The sequence below is a fragment of the Rhizophagus irregularis genome, chromosome 18, assembly GCF_026210795.1.
Source record: "Rhizophagus irregularis chromosome 18, complete sequence".
NCBI lineage: Eukaryota > Fungi > Glomeromycota > Glomeromycetes > Glomerales > Glomeraceae > Rhizophagus > Rhizophagus irregularis.
In genome coordinates this window covers 1,599,837-1,624,359 of record NC_089446.1, presented here as the reverse complement: position 1 = coordinate 1,624,359, position 24,523 = coordinate 1,599,837, and the positions used below count along the sequence as shown (strand labels likewise).

The 24,523-nt window shown below is 26.8% G+C and overlaps 2 protein-coding genes across 2 annotated transcripts; both read right to left on the bottom strand.

The window, feature by feature from the left end:
* Positions 1-357: 357 nt before the first annotated feature.
* OCT59_010001 (uncharacterized protein) lies at positions 358-2,611 on the bottom strand (the record flags this gene model as incomplete). Its single annotated transcript, XM_025323001.2, has 8 exons — positions 358-740; positions 952-1,254; positions 1,339-1,638; positions 1,710-1,769; positions 1,833-1,941; positions 2,026-2,391; positions 2,461-2,480; positions 2,572-2,611. 8 exons carry the CDS (start codon positions 2,609-2,611, stop codon positions 358-360), a joined length of 1,581 nt encoding a protein of 526 aa, XP_025164787.2.
* A 7,352-nt stretch (positions 2,612-9,963) lies between these two features.
* On the bottom strand, positions 9,964-12,072 carry OCT59_010000 (uncharacterized protein; the record flags this gene model as incomplete). Its single annotated transcript, XM_066132733.1, has 6 exons — positions 9,964-10,507; positions 10,833-10,926; positions 11,005-11,332; positions 11,418-11,596; positions 11,685-11,748; positions 11,842-12,072. 6 exons carry the CDS (start codon positions 12,070-12,072, stop codon positions 9,964-9,966), a joined length of 1,440 nt encoding a protein of 479 aa, XP_066000349.1.
* Between the last annotated feature and the right edge of the window lie 12,451 nt (positions 12,073-24,523).

Sequence of the window (24,523 nt, the reverse complement as noted above, 5' to 3'; positions counted from 1 at the left end):
GTGAAAGCTACCATCGAATGTAAAATCAATGAAAATATTAATAAGATATTACTTGGTTCGGATTGAATTTGCACTCTATCTTTATACATTATAATTATTGGCGTAAAATCGAAAATATAACAAGGAATGCTACAAGTGAAGAAAAAAATCATCTTGTAGATACGCATGCTGCACTTGTTCAAAATTTATAGAGGAATAATACAATTATTTTAATATTAAAACATAATATTGATGAATTCTTATAATTTCCATCATTCTTCTTTTCAATATTATTTGAATGATTCATAAATAAATTATGTTTCATGTTATTTAGTATGAAATGAGGTGAAGAATAATACTATAATACCTCGTATTGCACTAATAAATATTATCAAGTACTGTTTCATGTTTCCAACCAATTTTAACATCGACTTCTTGAGCAACAACCTTAATCGTTGTATCATCAAAAAATAAAGTAATCGAAATAGCATTATTATTAAATGTACTAGGTGTATGGATCTTCAATGTACCAATTAAATTTACTCCAGGAGAATTACAATATTTTACATTATGTTCATCTGTAACAAATAAATCTAAATTATTTCGTGATATGAAACTTGAACTAAAAATCATTGAGATTCCAGTATCGGAAGGAATTTCATCCCCTCGTTTAGCTATTCGTAAAAAAGAATTAATCATTCCATCTGAAAGTTTAAGTTCAATTGGATCACTAGAATTCCATTTGCGAGTAACTTTAACTCCTAAAAAAAGGGATATAATAAGAAGTTTATTTCACTTATTCTTAATTAATTAATTGATTTATAACTTGCCATATGTCTTTTCGAAAACACGTGGTGAAACAATTTTTATTTTATCTAAGAGCCTGTCTATCAATCCATATTGTACGGCTTTACAAATCAAAAAAAATGATTAGTTATAAGAAAGTTCCAAAGTAATAATAAAATAACTCACCTCCTTTAACGATTGTTATCGAGGGAATTGCAGGAATAATTATGTTAATGTTTCTTTGATTAAATTCTTGCTTAATTCTTCTTTGCAAATATTTAGATTGGCTAAAACCACCAACTAGAATCATAGCTTCGCAACTTCTAATTGCATTTAATTGTGTACGAATTAATTGTAAAATTCTTTCTATCACTGGATCAAACATTGCTTTAACATCATCAAAATTCAAGTCAATAATCCATTCCATATTTTCCATTTCATCAAGCTCAGAGCCTTTAATATATTGCTTAATAGCTGGACATAGTAATTCTTTTGTTATAAAAATAAATACAAAATATATTACTAAAATATTTAATAAGAATCTTTAAAACTTGAAAATAAGTAAAGTATCACCTAAGTCTAAATCAAATGGTATAAAATCTTCTTGTTGTCCAGTAAATGGAAATTTTACATGTCCACAAAATTCTTGTATCATATATTGCAATTGACCACAATGATTATTTCTAACATGATCGATTGCTGATGAACCAACTTTACGACCAAGGAAATTAATAAACTCATCATCAACAAAATACCCTCCACAATAATCTCCACTCCTTTCAGTTATTTCACCAAGTTTATGATTTTCGAGGAGCTTTTGAGTTGTCAATTCAACAGTGCCACTACCACAATCAACAATCATAATAAATGTTGCTAATAAATAAAGAATAGAAAAAAATTTTGAATCTATATTATTTTAAAACGAACCAAATCTGATTACTTACAGCCATCACTAATATTATATTCTCTTAATACGTTAATACAATGAACAGAAGCAGCCTCATCTGAAAAAAATAACGAGTCGTGAGTCTCATGTGGCAAAATATATGAAGAAACGTTAAACTTACGCTTAGTTATAAATTGAAGTCTCAGACTATCCTTTTCATTAATTAGACAAGCATTATACGCACACTCACGCATAATTGCTATAGCTTTATCATTATATTCAGCTGGAATCTATAAATCGATTAATTACGAATGATTAATCATAAAAAAAGTATTTACTCTTTTAATAAAAATAAATCATGAAAATTTTAATACCGGCATTATAATTAAAACATTTTCAAAAAAGTTATGGTATGGCCAATAAGACATTAAAGTCTCTTTGATAAAATTACCCATTTCTTTAAGATAATCAGTAATAGCTTTTTTATAATGTAAACCTTCCGGTAAATAGGGTTCATAATTCGTTTGACTTAAATATAATAAAAAATTTTCTACAGGTTTTGTTTCAAAACTTTTCTTTTTCCTGTTTGGTTTTTGAGATAATGCGGAATATCCCCAACTAATTAAATTAAACGATTCATCATATTTTAGAACTGTTGGAGTCTTAAACTGACCAATAAATCCCCAACGATTATACACGAATATTTTACTTGGAGTTGATTTGTATGCATAGGCGAAAGTCTGTTTGTTGATAGAACATTTAAGTTGATAATTGATAATTTTATGAGTTAACTACAGATGAAAACTTACTGAATGTTTAACTCCGAAGTCTTAAATCGTAAAAATCCGAAATTAATAAAATAAAATTAATGCATTTATTTACGGTTTCAATTAATAATATTAATTATAATTATAAATTACCTATGCCTACAACTATACGAATATCATGAGTCATTTCCATAATTTCCTAAAAAAAAAGTCGTCTTGCTTGTGTTTATATATCATTTGACTTTTACCATTTTGGAAATATCGACCCTAACACAGTATATATGTTTAAGGTTAGCATCAAAAATTGATAAGAAACAACCCTTCCCACTGATGAAACAATTCTATTTAAATTTTATGATTCAGGTCAAACGGTCATTGAACTCCTTGGCACATGGGATCTTTTATTAATTTGTTTTGGTATCTGTACTGAAGGTTTTCTAAATTGATTGTCACATTAGTTTATTTTGCTGTGGATAATGATTTTTATAATTTGTTCGGTTAATAAATTGTTTATCGAGATTATATCGAATAGACATATAGTATACATATATGCAAAATTGATTGGTGGCTTTGCTATAACGATTAACGAATATGTTAATTAATTCGTCCTTTGTGATTTAATGAATTTGAATAATTGTAAGAAGGGAGAAAATAGCATTTAAATAGTTTTCTATTTAAATTATAATCCGTAGATTTATCGACGTCAATCTCAATCTCCAACCGTAAATCGCTCGTTAATGCTGACTTAATGGTGATGAAGTTGGTGGTTAATAATAAATGATAATATTATATGTATTTATTTCATTGATATAAATGGAATAAAAAACTACTGCAAGAAATGTAATACAGTACTACTTTTGATACAAGTATAAGAGATAATCATATTTCAATATATCTTTTTCTGCCTCAATCGAATATATAAAATTATTTTATATTAACTGTTAATATTGTAAGGCAAATTTTAAGTAGCCTGACATTAAATTATAAAATAAATACTTTCAAAGAATTGTGTTATTTTTATTTTACTGATTGTCGGAATTAACTTGTGAATGAACTTTTTGATGATGTATAATTGCGTGAGTTAACTTCGAAATCATCAAATAAATTTATTCCTTATTTTGAAATCAATGAATCTGACCAATAGGTTCCTGAGTTTGAATTCTAAAGAAAAATATTCTAATTACATTTAAGATAATATTTCTTCAATTTCGTTTTTCTTTGTAGTATCTGAAATCTCGCGATAAAAACAGGATTTACCTATAATGATAAATTTTCAACGTAAGGAGCATTTTATTTTTTGTAATAACCCTTTATCAACAGATTCTCCTTTATGTAAATTAATTCTAGCAGTAGACAAATAAGTTTTTGGATTGAAGTAATATTCGTAATAACTTAAAAACTCACTTTCCTTTTCCCTTCATTTATCTTTTAATAAATATAACAATACTATATTTTTCTTCTTTTTATTATTTAGGAGTTTTTCCTTCAGTAGATGAAAATGGTAAATTTATTTCTTGAACTAATAAATTTAAATGATTAAGAATTAAACTTAAAAGCATCAATAGATATGATATCTGAAAGGCTGGTAGAAATATCATTATTATTTTTTGGATTTGTTAACGCTCCCAAAAGTCGATATACTGTATATTAGAATTATAATAAATGCACTATTAATTGACAATTTTGTAAAAGATGCTTATTTTTCATTAGTTTTATCTGCTTTATCAATTCGTTTACATATTGCATTTCACAAGGATCCACTATCATATTGTTTAACTATTACTTTCAAATATTTCCTTTTAATAGATCTGGACCTCGTTAGAATTAATCTAGGCGCTTCGCTATGATTGGTAGTATTAATGAAAGCATTTTACTAATTAATTCTTTTTTCTTTTTTTCATAATGATGAAACCAGAAACTTTGTATAATCTTTAATAGATTATGACAAGATATTATCAACGAAAAAAGGACATACAAGTGAAGAAAAAAGAAAGATGGTCTCCTACGCAAATTTTTCATACTATGCTCTTTGGGAAGATCGATCTTAGTCTACACATTGGCTAGCTTTTATCACCATTAAAAAACTCCAAGGTCACTTCAATGGATAAAATTACTCTATGGATCGAGAGAGAAGCAAGAATAAAGAATGAATTCACTCACAAAATTTACGCGTGCAATCTAATTACAATTTATGAAGATTTACAATTTTAATTTATGGCGTAACTATAAATTTGAATTAATAGCAAATAAAAAAAATATACTTCAGTCAGGTGAGTTAAATCCATTTTTTTATTATAGAGTATTTAAATTTTTTGGATCTGTATCAATTTCTATTCGCTATGAAGAAAAGTCATCACAAAAATCATCTTGTAGATGCGCATACTGAAAATTTTATAGAGGATTATTGCCGTTTTCAGAAATGTTGACATTAGAATGTCGATCATTTCTATAAATCGAACACACCGAACACACACCGAACACAGCAATTAAAATTAAAAAAAAACAAATTTTCCTTTAAAAAAAGCAAAATTAAAACTTTAGTAATATATTTTTAGGTAGTGTGCAAAAAAAAATGTATAAAAATTATATTATTTGCATATATGTATTCACTTGTATTTGCTTGTATTTGCCAATGTTCGGTGTGTTCGGTGTGTTCGTTTGTGTTCGGTGTGTGTTCGGTACAAATTTTCATATTTTCAATTTTATTCATATCTAAAAAGTGACAAAAATAGTTTTTATATAAAGTTATGCATGAATACTTCAAGTTTGCATAATTTTTTGTATGTGTTCACGGTGTGTTCGGTGTGTTCGGTATAAAATGGTCAAAATTTCAGATTGTCAACATTTCTGAAAACGGCAATAATATAATTATTTTATTATTAAAACATAATATTGGTGTGTTTTTATAATTTCCATCATTCTTCTTTTCAATATTCAATTATTCACATCAAAATATTTGAATGATTCATATGTTTCATGTTATTCATGTAATTTATAAATAAACAATGAAATGAGTGGAGGAATAATACTATAATACCATCGTATTGCACTAATAAATATTATCAAATACTATTTCATATTTCTAAACAGTTTTCTTGAGCAACAACCTTAATTGTTGTATCATCAAAAATAAAGTAATCGAAATAGCATTATTATTAAATGTACTGGGTGTATGGATCTTCAATGTACCAGGTATTAAATTTTACTCCAGAAAGCATCACAATATTTTACATTATGTTCATCTGTAACAAATATCTAAAGTCTAAACTATTTCGTGATATGAAACTTGAACTAAAAATCATAGGGATTCCAGCATCGGAAGGAATTTCATCCCCTCGTTTGGCTATTCGTAAAAAAGAATTAATCATTCCATCTGAAAAGTTTAAGTTCAATTGGATCACTAGAATTCCATTTGCGAGTAACTTTAATTCCTAAAAATGAAATAAATAATGAGGTTTATTTCATTAATTTTTAATTAATTAATTTACAATTTACTATATTTGACACCACGAGGTTTTTTAGTACGAGGCATTTTGCCAAAAAGTTTTTGATTCAGTCTCCTAGAAAGAAAGAAAATATTTAATATACTTAAAAAACAACAAAGAATTTCTTTTCCGTCATAAAAGTGAAAGAACTTACCAACTAATGTCAATAAAAATTTTGTTAAGTGTGTTCGTTCTTTTAAAAGAAGAAAGAAATAGGTATATATTAAAAAACCAGAAATTCTTAAGTTGTTTTATTCTCAGTACTAATAGTTTTTAACGTTTAATTAAGGCCGAAGTGATAGGTTCCGCAACAAAACATTTTTTTTCGTTGGTGCCGAATGATATAATTGATAATTAATTGCATGTGATTAACTCAAAATCAAATAAGGGGCAGCTGCCCTTTTATAGGTCATTATCGGCGGGTGAATATCATTATATAGTAACTCATAAACTCAAGCTCTTTCTTCTACAGCACTCTTAGTCTCTTACGTGAAATTAATTCTTCTACAGTACTTTTACGTGAAATTACTTCTTCTATAATACTTTTACGTGAAAATATTTCTTCTACAGTACTCTTACGCGTATTCAAAATTGTCTAAGAAAAGTAATTTTTTCAGTATTTTTTTTTTTTTTCTAATTATTTTATTATAATATTATTTATTCAAATTATTTACTTAATCATTTATCTTTTTTATAGCCGTAACCATGAAAGAAGCCGGAAGCAAAAAAAGTCTTATCGCGCTATCCAAAGAAGGTAACGAGCACGATTGATATTCTAAATGTATAAATTAAATATTAACAATTAAAGCTTGATTCAACGTGTTTAGAACAATATTAGTTTTTTAATAAATTTATTTCCGCAGTACTCTGCTAATTGTCGTTTTATTTTAATTTTTTTTTGGATCAACCAATTAAATCGCAATTAATGAGTCACCCAAACGACAATCACTCAGGCGATGTTTAGCCAGCCAATACAAGGAAAGTCGATTGAAAGAAAGTAAGGAAGCGATAACTCAGGGAAGGCTAGTGACATATGGCCCTTACCCTCGGAATTTCGAAGCGTTTAATAATGTAAACAACAGTAGAGATGGAGATCCAACGCACACCATCGCATACATCAAAACCATGGGAGGCGAGGATTTATATGACAAAAACATGAATTTTATGTTTCAAACAGAACGCGATTTTTTTGAATGCATTCATAACTTACCAGGCTGGTAAGTATGAGAAGTTTCTCTCATGTGGTGTTGATCTCTTAACATTATTTAATATTCTTTCCATTTATACAAAGGTCGCGCAGGATTCCTTCAATGCCGGATATCGCAAAATCCCTCAAAATTAATTGTAACTTCGGTGAATATCGTTGAGAGAGAGATAATGAGGATGAATGTATAAGTATAGAGACGCGTAGATATATGACGCTGTTTGATGAAATTATACATAAAGGAAGAGTGCTATCACGATGACGATCTGACGGAAGATATGGAAGGCGAAAATGATATCATATGATGTCGCCAGATTTGATATTGCGTTCAATTGGCCTTAAGTGAGATCTTTTCTAGCCTTTGAACACTTCTTAAAGCTATTTCCTTCCTTGCTAATTTTCTAATTTATAGTGAATCATATTTCACATTCTTTATTCCTGTAAATTCTTTTTAATTTGCATTCTTAAAAGCTATTCTTTTATAATCATGTATTTTTATAAAATCTTAGATATGTAAACTAATAAAGATAATATTATCAACTGCAGACCTTTATTTATATTTTTTTTGTAAAGCAACACATTGAGAAAGAACTTTGTCAGCTAAATTTTTTATTGCAAGTATTATTCTGCGACAAACATTAATAATTCGGCATTAGTTAGTGTTGATTACAAGTTCAAAACATATAATCGCAAAGCAACCGGGTTCTTTGAAAGACTGTCTAAAGAAATTTTTGGATATAATATGAAGTCGTATGAAATCACCAAAAATCTAATTCAAAGAGGTACTAACACAGAATCTCTTGCTGCCATGTTCATCTCCAAGTGTGGACGGATGGTCAATTTCGATGTACGCTTTTGCTAGTTTTTGGATGTATGGTATCAGTGGATGGATTTTGACGTGATCCTGGATTAAATGATTAGGGGTAACTGATATAGTATAATCTTATAGCTTCGTATTTCTAAATATCAATTAGATTAATCGGAAACTTTAATATTATTTCTTTCATTCTATAGGCAATCTGTCAATTTAGACTAGAATATTAATTAGGGTTTTTCGATCTCTAGCTAAATTATTGTATGCGAGCAAATAATTGCCCGAAGCGACCTTTTATATTATAATAAAATCTATCGCAACTTGATGTTTTTTTCTAAAATAGGAAATTCATTAATGAATTTCTATAGTGATCAACAAAAAAAAAAATTTTTTTCAACTTTTCCTAATTATGTACCAGCACAATTTGATGATACACCATGAACAACAAATAAGTAATGAATTAAATAAATTAAATAAAAAATATTGAAGAAAATTTTAATTATGATGAAGAATTTGATTTTGATGACTTTGATGATTATTTTGAAGATGAGTTGAATGATAATGGAGAATGGGATAACGCAACAGGAGGTAAAACATAAGTATAATTAAGTATTTGAGATTTTGTTTTATATCAAAAGATAATACAAAGTTAAATTGTCATTTTATTAAAAGATTTTACTAAACAGTACTATCGATTACAAGCTGGCGGTACATTATCTTGATCAATAAAATATCTGATTAAGCTAAAAAAAAAGTTATTGAAACTAAATTACAATAACAAATGAAAATTTTGAGTAAATATGCAAATAGGATTCTTGGTATGTATTTACAGGAATTATGTTCTTTTTGTTAGTCCAAAAATTTCTTTCTTAAAGATGAAGTCCCAGATGGTAAATTATCCGTTTCTGACATCAAGATGGGCAAAAAAAAGCTCTTGGTGATAAATATGTAATACTTGTAATACTTATATGGAATACGAAGATATGCTTGAAAACAACACGATTTGTTGATATGAGTCATGGATTTGCTGCTTGTGTGTTATACCAATGAAAGAAAGATACTCCTTTTTTCTTGAATAAAACCATCAATTTTTTCATATTTAAAATAATAGTTATTTAATTTGATGAATTATTGTTAACGTAAAAATATTTTTTTTTTGAAGGCAAAAAAATAGTGATAAATCAGATCGTGCTACTGTAGAGCAAGTGTTAGATCCTCGAACGAGAATAATTCTTTTTAAGATGATCAATTGCAACGTAATCTATGAAATAAATGGGTGTGTAAGCACTGGTAAAGAGGTATGATTGCCTTTTTTTTTAAAAAAAAAAGAAATAAGGATCAGTATCTATATTAATATTTAATACAAATATATGATTTAGACAAATGTTTATCATGTAATAACAGAAGATGGAAATCATAGTTTATAAAACTTCAATTTTAGTGTTTAAAGATAGAGATCGTTACGTTACGGGAGAATTTAGATTTAGACATGGTTATAGTAAACATAATCCAAGAAAAATGGTTAATTATGGGCGGAAAAAGAAATGAGGAATTCAAGAGATCATGGCAAGCTGGTATTCCATGTCCGAACCTCTTGTTTTAAGGCTACATGTTCTAGTAATGAGTTTCCTTAGAGATAAAAATGGATGGTACGTATTTAAAATTTGAATATTTTTTTTTTTTAAGAAAAAAAAGAAAAAAAAATTTAAAAATTTCTTATTTCTTATTTTTAAGGGCATATCCAAGATTAAAAGACGCAATCATTCATTCTGATAAATATCCAGAGTTATATTATCAGCTTATAAAGAATATGAGAATAATGTATTATAAATATCGTCTGGTTCATACCGATTTGAGCGAATATAATCTTTTGTAAGTCTAAGAAATTTGTTTTCGTAAATCAGATCGAATATACAGTATGTAAATTATAATCATTTTTTAATAAATTATTTTATATCTAATATTGTACATTCATTAACATTCATTACAGTATATTATAAAATATAAAATAAATACTTTCAAAGAATCGTGTTATTTTTATTTTACTGATTGTCGGAATTAACTTGTGAGTGAACTTTCTTCTGAGGATGTATAATTGCGTAAGTGTAAATTCTGCGGTTTAATTTATCATTTGATTCAGTTCTTACTAATGGGAATTTACAGATGTCAACTTCGAAATCATCAAATTTATCATCATCATCCCACATTCCAACCATTAAACTCGGATCTATTTTATCCTTATTTTGAAACCAATGAATCTGGCCAATAGGTTCCTGAGTTTGAATTCTAAAAAAAAATATTCTAATTACATTTAAGATAATATTGGCTGCTTTTTCTTCAACTTCTTTTTTCTTTGTAGTATCTAAAATCTCGCGATATTGCTCCATTTCATCGTTGAGTTTAGTTTTGAATTTACCAATGAAGCTATGTTCATACGTTTCTTGTTCAATCATAATATTAGAGAATCCACGATTTCCAAGTGATGAATAAATTTGTTGTCTTATTTTTACAGGTACAGTAGGAGTAATACTATCATTACCTTCACGAGTTTTACCGAATTCTTGTGTTAATAGAATCAATTCTCTGCTTTTTTTGCGATTAATGCTTCAAGAGAATGAGGTTCACTAAAGTTTTTGATATTGTTATATACAGGAACATAACCGAAAATTGTTTCAAGAACGTGACGTTGTAAAACTGCCTTAATGAGGGGTATAACAGAAGATTTTGAGGTCAATCTAGTTTAACTTTTATATTTACTAAGAAGATTATTTACATTTTTGTAATTGATATTTATATTCGGTCTTAAGTTTGTGACGTAAATTTCCAAATCATCTTGTAAACGTGAAATATCAACTACGAGCTGAACTGTAACGCTTCTATCTTCATCGCTCAGCCGATCCTTTTACTTTACTGTATTTGAATTACTGTATATTTCTGAAAGTCCTTTAAATTGGTAATGACCTGACTTATAGTTGGACGATTATCCGGTTCATTATTCCAACAATCTTAAAAAATAAACACAATTATAAAATTAGAATAAAAAATTATTATTATAAGTAAAGATTAAAATTAATTATATTTACCAGTATAAATTTTTACATAATCTTTAGGTGTATTAGGAAAAGGTGTTTCTCTAAGACCTTGTGAAATGCTTATTGCCAAATAAATATCATATGATTTGGTATAAAAAGGTAGTTTACCACTAGATATTTCCCATAAAAGTATACCAACACTATAAATATCACTTTTTTCATTTAATTCGTAATCTTGCATACTAAAACTTTTTGGATCAATATAAGGAATTAATCCAAATAATTTTGATTGAAGGTTTGATGAACCTACAATTCTTTTTGACAATCCAAAATCAGCTAACTTGATGGTATTTTGATGGATTAATATATTTTTGGAATGCTATTTATTAAAAATAATTAAATTTAGTAAATAAAAATAATTTTAATATACGTATAACGTAATATAATATAAAGAATTACAGTACCAGATCACGATGCACGATCTCTTCATCATGCAAGTATGACACGGCATGTGCCAATTGAAGTGCAAGATTAAATTTATCATTCCAAGTAAGATTACTGGAATGATCTTTTAAATAGTTTTGAAGAGTGCCCCCATCAGCATATTCAATTACTAATAAATATTTTTCCGAATTATCATTTTCTTATTAATAGGAGAAAAAAAAATTTTAAAATTTTTAGATTTCTTAAAGCTAAATTAAATTATATATATATATAATTTATTAATATACCTTTTGTAACGCCACAAAAACGAATAATATTATCATGAAAATCTACTTTTTGCTGAAGTTTAAACTAAAAATTTTTTTTTGTTAAAAAAAAAAAATTTAAAGGAGTAAATATATATATATATCAAAGTTTTTTTATTATATAATTTTTTTTTAATACCTCATTAACAATTTCTTTACACGTAGCGTTATTGAAATTAAAAAAAGATTTCAACGCTAAATGTCTCTGAGAATTTTTCCAGTTCGTACGATAAACTTTTCCAAATACTCCGGAACAAATTTCTTGAATATTACTGAAATGTTTGTAATCATAATATTTAAAATAATTTTTAGTAATTGCTTCTTCAATCCAATTAATCGATTCATTTTCGAGTTCAATGTTGGTAGACATTGTTGAGAAAAGGGAAAAAAAGTATGGAATTTTTAATTTTTTTCATTTAAATAGAGTTTCGTGTTACAATTTACAAATATGTAACGTTGATCAAATTTAAGCCACAGCACATTAAGCAAAGACGTGACGTTTTCACAATACGTAAAATATTGGCTCTCATTTTATATTTAATTATTTAAGGAAAAATATCCTCAAAATGAATCACGAATATTGAACAGGATAATCCAAAACACAAGCTTGTAAATGGGAAACGGTAATATTAAATGATTTACATGTTTAATTGAGAATTTTTTCACGGAAAAAACTACTTTTGATACAATTAAATATTTAAATATATTTTTTCTTATGTTAATTGTAAATTATTTTATAACATTATTATGATACTGTAAGAAAAACTTTAAGTAGCTCAATATTTATTACATTAAAATAAATAAATATTCCATTAAAGAGTTTTTTTTTACGCTCCAATCATTAGAATCAGATCTATTTTATCCTTGTTAAACCAATCAATTGATCAAATGTAAATTCTGAGGAAAGTAATAAAGAACATTCCTTTCAGAATTATTATCTTTCGCTTCACTTCAGATAATATATATGTATACACACTGCCAGTGTTGTCATAAGGACGAAACATGTCCATAGACGGGATGGGACAGAACAGTCCAGGACAGTGACCCAAATGACCTCAAATGGGGCACGGCTAAAGTGGAGCTAATGTGGCTCAAAAAATTTTCCAGATTCCCCCGATGTGGCATGTGCGGTAAAATATTTACCCTTGGCGCCCAGCCGGCATAATGTTGAGCCGTGGCTGAGTTTGAAAGGTCCTTCGTGGGTGTGACGAGTGCTGGCACAAGCCTCACCGTCACGAAAAACTGGCCCTGCCACGTCACAGCGACACTATTGTGACGAGCTGGGCCACTATGGGTAAATATTTTCCTGCTATGTGCTGTCGAAAGAATCCAGTACAAAATTTTTTGAGCCACTACTGCAGCCCTGCCCTGCTTTAGCCGTGCCCCTCAAATGACTCAAATGACTGGTCACATGTCATTTGGATCATTTCAATCTTTCCCAGTATCGCCAGAAAATTTTTTTACCCCCACGTTGTAATAACCAAAAATATAATGAAATAAAATAAAGATAAATAATTAACCGGTGGATAAATAATTAACCGATGGGTAAATAATTAGCCAATAAAATTATATTTATAGTTTAGTTTAGTGTAACGAGATAGTCATATGATAATAGATCTTCAAATTTTATTAGAAAAAATAGAAGTATTAGAAATACTTTTTCTTAAAATGTATAAATACAAGTGGATTTCGATAGAAATTCGGTAGTTCAATTTTTGAAAAATAAAAATTTTATTTCGTCCTTAATAATAAACAAACACATTCTTTTAGCCTTTTTCTTATGAGCAAAAAGTGCCACATTAATTATTTCATTTTAATTAATAGTTTATTGAAAATATAGAGAAACTATCGAAATTTAAAATTTCGGTAAAAAAATAATGGTTTGTAAATTTTATAACTAATTTTTATTTTAAACCAAGCATAGATACTATACGAACTCAGCACATCGGTGGCAACATACGATATTTTATTTTAATATCCTATGGGCGGCGTGTCACATTTTTGGTGCATGCTCGTGAGAAAATAAAAGATTGTTGTCTTCATACAAAATCTAAATGAGAAATAAAAGAAAAGTATATGAGAAAATGAAAGAAAAATTTGTAAAATTAATAAGAAAAAGATGATATGAGAAATCATCAAAGAAATATGAGAAAGGAAGAATGATATGAGAAATCATCAAAGAAATATGAGAAAGGAAGGATGATATGAGAAATCATCAAAGAAATAATAAGATAAGGAAAACTTATCTGAAATATGAGAAAAATGTTACTATATATGAAAAAGGATATAGTAAAAGTAATATTATGAAAAAGGAATATTACGGAATATATGAGAAATGAAATATATGATATATTGAAAAAGTATATATCAAAAGCCAGGATGAATGAAATATTCAAGATAATAATGAAAAGATTTAAAAAATTAAATGAAAATAAAAATTTATAAGAAGAATGAATTTTGTGAATAATAAAAGTTAATAAATGATTGAAAAATTCAAAAAGTATTATAAGAAAAGAAAAGTTATTAGTGACAAACCCGTAAACTACTATACTTCTATGAAGAAGGTAAAGGCAAGCCCGGTATAGGTTACTAAATGAAAAAGAAAATTAAATGATATTGTAAATATGAGAAATATTGAAATGTTATTATACGAAAATAATTTTATTACAATAAAAAAATGATATGAAAGATTATAAAAGATAATAATGAATTATATGAAATGAAATGATGTAATAAAAGAAATTGCGTAAGCATGTTGTGTAAACAATATAAAATGTTGTACAAATCACGTGAGTAATGTAAATCACGTGATGAAGCGCAGTAAATAAAAGAAATAAAAGAAAGTATAAGTCACGTGATAAGGCGCAGTAAAAGAAATATATAGCTGCCCCTTGGGCAGGGGCGACTAATTAATAAAAATATAAATGAATAAGAAAATAATAGAAGAAATAGTTGTATCACCAGGGGCGTTATGTCAACAGAAATTTTAGTACGTTGATCGCTTAAAAATCCGTGGCTATCCAATTATAATAAGAAAATATTAATGAATTATAAAACGAAATGCGAGAAATAAAATAATATGAAATAGATTTGAAATAAATATTTTGGAAGTTAATATAAGAAAAAGATTAAAAGTTATTAAAAAAGTTTAATTTGGTATATAGAACTGGGAGAATCCCAGTATAAATAAGCCTTTGTTGGTGAACATATTAGTCTGACACTGGGCAGCCCCAGTTATAAATAATCCTTAGCCTTGATCACAGTTTATTTGCGCAAGATATAGAAAGTTAATAAATAAAATCGCGATTATAGATTATATTATAGAATGTATAGAGAAATTATAGAATCAAAGCTGGAACTTTGAAAATATTAGAATTTTAATTGTATTTTAAAGAAGTAAAAGATAAATAGTAATTTAAATGATGTTAAATTAATGATAAAATTTTATAAAATATAAATAAAAGTGAAATTATGAAATGTTTAAATAAATAAAAAATGTCCGATATATACGATGAATTAGAAGAGATTAAAAGAAGACATGAAATAGAGAAACATAATGAATTGAAAGAAGAATATCAAGTAGACCCTTCATGTCTAAAATGTTATAATATTAATGAAATAGAAATAGGAGATTGGTTTAAAAGATTTTGGAAAATTTTTCAAAAAGTAATACTGGAAGCAATGAGTTATAATAGAAACACGTATACAAAATTAATGGAATACATAGTATTGACAAGAAAAGATGGAGAAGAAAATTATCCATCTAGTAAAAAGAAAAGAAATAAAGAATTCGAGAAAATAAGAAAAGAAGGAGAAAAACTGTTAGATATAGTCGTAAGATCAATTAGGTATAGAAATAAATCAGATTATAGAAAAGTAGGAATTATATCAGTAATAAAAGTGATAAGTGAACATTATATACTTAGTGAAGATAATAAGTTCATATTAGATGATCAAACAGAGGAGAATTTGTTAGGGAATAAAGAATTGTTGACGTATAGATATATTATAGAAGATGATGAATTAGATATAAGATTTGCAAAATTTGAGGAGAAATAGAATCAGTAACTATTAAGAATAAAGGATATGGTACTATGAGAAATTTTAAAGAAATATTACATTTAGAAGAAAATATAGCAGAAGAAGAAAATAGAGAGAAAGTCAAGAAGTTTCAGAAAAGTATAACATATCAATGGTGGAACAGAAATGAATATTCAAAACCATGGATGAATGATGATTTAACAGATAGGATAATAGAAAAAATTGTAGAAACAAAAGGTTTTGTTGAAGAACAAAGTGACATAGGAGAACTAGAAAGTTCAGATGAAGTGGGAGAATCAAGTTCAAATGAAGGAGATAAACATATAAAAAGAATATACAGAAATTATTGGTTAGAGAATGGTTATGAAATTGATATTGAAGAAATAAGACGAATAATAAATTTTGGAGTAGAATATGAAATAATAAAAACTAAAGAATTTATGAGTTTTTACAAAACTATTGAAGAATTAAATGATAAAGGAATAGAAGAAGAATTAAGAATATGGCATTATATGTATACAATAGAATGTCCAACGTGTAATAAAATAATATTGAAGAAAGAAGCAATAGAAGCAGTAGAATACAATAAAGAATTTATAGAAAAGATATGTAAAAGTTGTTATAAAAAAGGACCAGAAAATTTAGAAGATGAGAATAAATTAGATGATGAAACAGAAATAGAGAAAAGATTAGAACGGTTAAAAAATTTAATCAAAGTTTTAGAAATTGAAGTTTCTGATAGAGAATTATTAAGATTAATAAGTATGGAATATAGAGATGTTGATATATTAAGTGCAGACTTTATAAGAAAATTTCAAGAATATAAAAATGAATCAGAAAAAGAAATAAGGAAAATATTAGATGAATATTTAAAGAAATTTGAAATTGAAGAAAGTGAAGAAGAAGTTGAAGAAGAAAATGATGATACAGATGATTCAGAAAAGATTGGAGAAATATTAAATCCAGAAGAACATGAGATTTGGGAAGAAAATACTGGAAGTTTTAATGAGAATGAATTTGAGAGCGAAAATGAAAATGTTATAAATACAGAAGGTTTTGGCTTAAGTCAAAATTCAGATTCGAATAATTCATTAAATATTGAAAATTCTGATAACGAAAGTGAAATATCTGATTATAATTTACAAGATTTATTTCAAGAGAATATATTGTTAGATATGGCAAATCAAGATCAAATAAAAAGAATAATGGAAAATGTTATAGGACTTGCACCTAATACATTAGATAATGTATTAGGAGCAGGACAAACTTTAATAGAAAGAATTCAAACTGCAGGAATAGGAGGAATAGTAGGTATGCCAACTTTTAGTAGAAAAGAAGATGAAGATGTTAACGATTGGATTAGACAATTTGAAGTAGCGTTTACAGTAAGTGGAAGAATAGAAGGAAATGTTGGAGGAGGTGTATGTAATCAAAATAAAGCAAATGTAGCAATAACATGTTTAAGAGGAACCGCATTACAATGGTATAATGAGGAAAAAGAAAGAGTAGCAGCTAATTTAGTAAACTGGTGTGATCATAATGATGATAGAAATTTGAAAAATAAATTAATTGATAGATTCACTAGGGAAGATGTCAAAAGAAGAAAAATGATAGAATTGACAAGGATTAAACAAGAAAAAAATGAAAGTGTTGAAGAATATACTAGAAGATTTAGGTCAATAATAAGAATTGCAACTAGAGGTCAAGCATTACATGACACGTATCAAGTAAATTATTATATCCAAGGATTAGAACCTACATTAGGGTACCAAGTTAGAAGAAGTAGTCCAACGAATTTAAATGACGCAATTAATATAGCAAGAAGAGAAGAAGAAGCTAAAAATGAATTGATAATGAAAACAACAGGTGTAAATATAGAACAAATAAGACAAGAAAAGAATATAGGAGAAAATTTAAAAGAAGAAACGAATAAAAGAGAAGAAAATGAAATATATAAAAAAATGCAAAAGCCAGTTAATGAAAAAGATATTGATGAATTAAGTAAAGCGTTAGAACAATTTAGAGCAGAAAAAATAGCTATGGGAAAAATGTTAAATGAAATAAAAAATCAACAAAGAAAAAATATAAATAGAAATACAAATACAAAAAATGCAAGAATTATGAGATGCTATGAATGCAATGAAGAAGGTCATATAAGACCAGAATGTCCACAATTAAGACGAAGGAATAATTATAGAACGCAAAATAATTTTAATAGGAATAATAATGAAAGGAGAAATAATGATAATAATAAAAATATAAATTTAATGGATCACGAAAGATATTACGATAATAATAGATATAATAATAATGAGTATTATAATAATTATGAAACATATAAGTATGAAAAAGAAATATTTCCAACTTTAAGAAGTGGTAGAAAATATGGAGGAGATTTAGATAATGAAGATATCGAAATGGAAATTGAAGATGTTCCAATACCACCAAAAAGAGAATATGATATAAAAATGGATATTGATGGTGAAAGAAAAGGAAGATTTTCTAATAAAGAAGATAGAGATAAAGCATACCAATCAAGAAGAAGACAAAATCAATGTGAAAGATGTGGATTAAGAGGTCATTTTATAAGAGAATGTCCAAATCCGGAAATGAAAAGAGGAAATAAAAATATTAGAGTACGAGTTAATGTACCACCAGAAAAATATGTAATGGATATGTATAATGAAAAAGTGAACATAACATATGGACAAATTTATAATGAAAATCCAAAATTTAGAAGAATAGCTAGAAATTATGATGAAGATAATAATGCATGACTACACTCGGACCAACAAATAAAAAGTGCAGATAATAAAAGTGAAACTAGAGCAATGAGAAGTAAAGTTATAATAAAAGGAAAATTAGTATCAATAATAATAGATTCAGGAGTATCAGTCAGTTTAATATCAGATAAATTAAGAAAAGAATTAAATATTCCAATAATAGAAAAGAGTGATATTAGATTTATAATGGCTAACAGAATAAAAGTAGCATCAAAAGGAAAAATAGAAATAACAACAGAAATAAATGAAAATACAGAAATGAAAATAATTATGGACGTAATAGAATCAGTAGAAAAAGAATTAATATTAGGAAATGATGTGTTAAGAGAAAAGGAAGGAATAATAGACTATAATGAAAAGACATTAATATTAAGAGAAGATGGAAAAGATATTGAAATACCAATAGAATATGAAAATAATGATGAAAATATTAATGATGATAATGATAGTGATGATAGTGAAGATGAAGATAGTGAAAATGAATATGAAGAAACAAGTAAACGAGAAATATATTTAATAAATAATGAAGAAAAAGGACATATCATAGAGGAAAACTATTAGGTCTTGGCCATAATGATGGAGAGACATTAAAGATGCACAAAGACTGAACAGACGAAATAAAATATAAAGATTTAGAGAAATTACAAGAAAAAGAATTAAAAGATTTAGTTAAAGAATATGAAGATATTTGTATCTATGGAGATAAGAAAATAAGTAAAACAAATATAGTAAAATGCAATATAAGGTTAAAAGATGAAACGCCAATAAATCAAAAGGCATATAGAGAAAGTACGGAAAATAGAGAAATAATAAAAAGAGAAATAGATAAAATGTTAAAAGAAGAAATAATACAAGAATCATGTAGTCCATGGTCGTCACCAGTAGTAATAGTAAATAAGAAGACAGGAGATAAAAGATTTTGTATAGATTTTAGAAAAATAAATCAAATGACAATAACAGATGCATATCCTTTGCCAAGAATAGATGATTTATTAGAAAAATTTAGAGTAGCGAAATGGTTTACAACAATTGATTTAGCAAGTGGATATTGGCAAATAGAGATGAAAGAAGAAGATAAAGAAAAGACAGCATTTATTTGTAATCAAGGATTATATGAATTTAATGTTATGCCATTTGGATTAAAGAATGCACCGGCAATATTTCAAAGAACAATGAATAAAATATTTAAAGAATACTTAGATAAATTTATGAATGTATATATAGATGATATTATAATATATTCGAAAAATTGGAATGAACATTTACAACATATAAAAATAGTATTAGAAGAATTAAGAAAAGCGAATATGATGTTAAAGTTAAAGAAATGTGAATGGGCAAAAAAGAATGTAGAATATTTGGGACATATAGTAGGAACAGATGGATTAAAACCAGATGATAAGAAAATAAAAAAGATTAAAAACTTAAAACCACCAAAGAATATCAAACAAATAAGAGAAATAAATGGATTATGTTCATATTATAGAAAATTTGTGAAAGGATATTCAAAAATAGTAAAACCAATAATGGAATTAACGAGAAAGAATATTCCTTTTGTATGGACAGACAAACAACAAAAAGCATTAGAAGAATTAAAAAAAAAATTAACAAATTATCCGATATTACAACATCCGAATTTTGAAAAAGAATTTATATTGATAACAGATGCGTCGGGAGAAGGATTAGGGCATATTAGAACAATTAGATGAAAATAATAGAGAAATAGTTATTAGTTATGCAAGTAGAAGTTTAGTAAATGCAGAAAAGAGGTATCCGATAACGGAATTAGAATGTTTAGCAGTATTTTGGGGAATAAAATATTTTCATAAATATTTATTTGGAAGAAAATTTAAAGTAATAACAGATCATGCAGCATTAAAAGGATTTATAAGTACATCAAAAGTTCCTAAAGGAAGAAGAGGAAGATGGATGATGGAATTACAACAATATGATTTTGAAATAATACATAGACCAGGAAAAGAAAATAAAAATGCTGATGCGATGTCGAAGGTTAATATGAGAAAGAAAAAAAGTTAAAAATAATAAATAGTAATAAATAACGAGATAAATAAAATTAAAAATGGTTGAAAGAATAGGATTAGAAATATATGTATTTATAATTCATACAAATATAAATTATCATTGCATATTATTTGAAGATAAAGAAATAAAATTTATTTTACCATTTGAAAACGAAATAGAAAATTTATTAACAAATGGATGAAAAAGAATATGATAAAATTTTAAAGAATATAGAAAAAGAAGAAAAATACGTACAAGAAAATGGAGTTTTATATAAAATTAAAGATGAAAATAAGTTTAGAGTAATAAGAAGATTTGAATTAGAAGGAGTAATGTATATGATGCATGATCATGAATTATCAGCACATTTTGGGATTCAAACTACATATGAAAAAGTAAAAGAAAAATATTGGTGGAAGAATATGAAACGAGATGTAGAAAAATATGTAAAAAGTTGTGATAATTGTCAAAGAAGAAATAATCCACAAGGGTTACATGAATTACATCCAATAGAAGTAAAAGAACCTTTTCATATGATTGGAATAGATGTAATAGGACCATTACCAAGAACAGAAGAAGGAAATAAATATATAGTAGTAGCAATAGATTTCTTTACGAAATGGCCAGAAGCAAAAGCAATAAAAGAAGCAAATGCAAAAGAAATATCAAAATTTATTTATGAAAAAATAATTTGTCGACATGGATGTCCAAAGAAAATATTTACAGATAATGGATCAGAATTTAATAATCAATTAACTAAAGATCTTACAGAAAAATTTAATGTTCAACATAAATTCTCAACTCCTTATCACCCTAAAACAAATGGATTAGTAGAACGATTTAATAAAACATTAATAGAATCATTGGCGAAATTAGTAAAAGAAAAATTAACGATATATAGAAATAGAGAATATGAAGATAAAAATTGGGATCAAAGAATAGCACCAATATTGTTTGCATATAGGAGTAAAATACAAAAATCAAGTAAAATGACACCATTTTATTTGACTTATGGAAGAAGAGTAATATTACCAAATGATGAAGAAGTTAGAGGAACTACAATGATTAAAAGAATAGAACATATAATAGAAGAATTACCAATAAAAAGACATGAAGCAAAGAAGAATATTAAAAAAGCACAAGAACAACAAAAGAAATATCATAACAAAATTGGAAAACGAAAACAAAACTTTCAAATAGGAGATAAAGTATTATATTTTGACGTGGCGAAATACAAAACACATACAGGAAAACTAGAGGAAAAATGGAAGGGACCATATTATATACATGAAGTAATAATAAATGGATCGTACAAAATTAAAGAATTAAATGGAAGAATTTTAAGAAGACCAGTAAATGGAGAATTATTAAAGGAATATTTTGATAGGGAAATATTTGAACCATATATAATAATATAATATGTTTGAGACCCGAATTCGATTCTTAATTTATGGGACATAAATTTTTCAAGAGGAGGATAAATGTAATAACCGAAAATATAATGAAATAAAATAAGGATAAATAATTAATCGGTGGATAAATAATTAACCGATGGGTAAATAATTAGCCAATAAAATTATATTTATAGTTTAGTTTAGTGTAACGAGATAGTCATATGATAATAGATCTTCAAATTTTATTAGAAAAAATAGAAGTATTAGAAATATTTTTTCTTAAAATGTATAAATACAAGTGGATTTCGATAGAAATTCGGTAGTTCAATTTTTGAAAAATAAAAATTTTATTTCGTTCTTAATAATAAACAAACACATTCTTTTAGCCTTTTTCTTATGAGCAAAAAGTGTCACATTAATTATTTCATTTTAATTAATGGTTTATTGAAAATATAGAGAAACTATCGAAATTTAAAATTTCGGTAAAAAAATAATGTTTTGTAAATTTTATAACTAATTTTTATTTTAAACCAAGCATAGATACTATACGAACTCAGCACGTCGGTGGCAACATACGATATTTTATTTTAATATCCTATGGGCGGCGTGTCACAACGTGACTTATGTGACGTGATCAGTTTTACTATTTTATTATTTGTTTACTCATAATATCCTCTACACTTACTCTTTCCACTACCTTTCCACCACTCTTTCACTATTAAAACTTTGTAAAACTTTGACTATTCGCAGTTTTTAAACATTTTAACTAACAATATTAACTTTAATATGCTTTTTTATAACTTTTTTAATAAAAGCCTCAGAATACATATTTGTTTTTTATTTATTAACTTCAAAGTGTATTCTAAACATTTTAGTCAAAGATAATTGATATTCATTATTAATTAAAGTTATTTAGTGGGTCTAAAACTATTTGAATATTAATTTTCATGAAGGTACAGCCAGTCCGTCTGGAGTTATTCACATTTTTCATAATGATACTAACTTGCAAATTTTATTTATTCTGTTGCATAAATTTAGAGCGTATTTTAAGCACTTTGATCAAAGAAAATAGACCTTCATTATTAATTGAAAGTTGTTCAGCGGGTCTGAAACTACTTGTATATCAATTTTCATAAAGGTACAATTAGTCTGTCTGGAGTTATATTTACATTTTTCATAATAATACTAACACGCAGATTTTTATTTTCTAACTTTAGAGCGTAATTTGAACACTTTAGTCAAAGGAAATTGACATTTATTATTAATTGAAAGTTGTTCAAAGGATCAAAAACTACCTGCATATCAATTTTCACAAAGGTATAGTCAGCTTATCTGGAGTTATTCGCATTTTTCATAACAACACTAACTAGGAATTTTTTTTATTTCCTATCTTTAAAGCGTAATTTGAGTACTTTAGACAAAGGAAATCGACCTCCATTATTAATTAAAAGTTATTCAGAAGGGCTGAAACTACTTGCATCTCGATTTTCATAAAGATACAATTAATCTATCTGGAGTTATTCACGATTTTGTAATATTTCAAACACGCGAAATGTTTTGTTTTTTTCATTTTGGTCAATTAAGTTTATAATAAATTTTATTTATAAAGTATATAATAATATAACTGTTCAAATTTTTTACATTTTTTTCTAACATTTAAAAGTATATAAATGTAAATATTTTTAAAATATAAAAAAAATAGTAGTAAAAAAATGGTAAGATGTGAAACAAATATTAAGCCAATTAAAATTTGTGTCACATAAGTCACGTGAGGGTGAAAAAATTTTCTGGCGATACTGGGGTAGATCTGTCTCAGTGGTCACTACTATACCATTGGAGGATTCACAACTGTACCTTGGGGCAGCGCGGAAAAAAACCTTGGAAAAATTTCGGAAAAATTTCGGTTAAATATAAAAATTCCGGAAATTTATTTTTTCAACCGGTATGGAATTATGGAATTAAAAAAAAATTCCGGTTTTAGATGGTATTACCAAATATATAATAATCTTTTCTTTTTTTTATTCGTGCATATACAATATGGAGTAACCAGAAAAGACGTACTGGCTTTAAATAATCATATTGTAATAAACTACTGAAATAATAAATAATAAAATTAAAGATAAAAACTTTTTTGCGGTATAAATTTATTAAATGAATTTCTGGTATTTACAAAATATTCCAGAAATCTGCTACGCCACGACCAGAACAATTCCGGGATTATAAGATTTTACCAGTTTTATCAGAAATTTACCAGAAAAACCGGTTAAATTATAATGGATTTTCCGCGCTGCCTTGGGGCTAAGGAATCGTGGGGCTGTAGTGGCCTTGAATGAGCCTTAGTTCAGTTCTGAAGTGTGAATGTTAGTATGGAAGGGTTTCTAGATGATTGCCATTATACCTGCACTGAAAGTTCTCCATTACTAAGACATGCTAAATTCGAGCTTGTCTTGCCTTTAGTATGGATATAGAATGAGTAGGGGGTTATAGTTAGCCAGTTAGTATTCCATTAATGGATAGGGACTATCCTGAGGTCAAACTAAAATGGCAGTTGTAGTGATAAAAAGGGTTGGCTTACTGACAC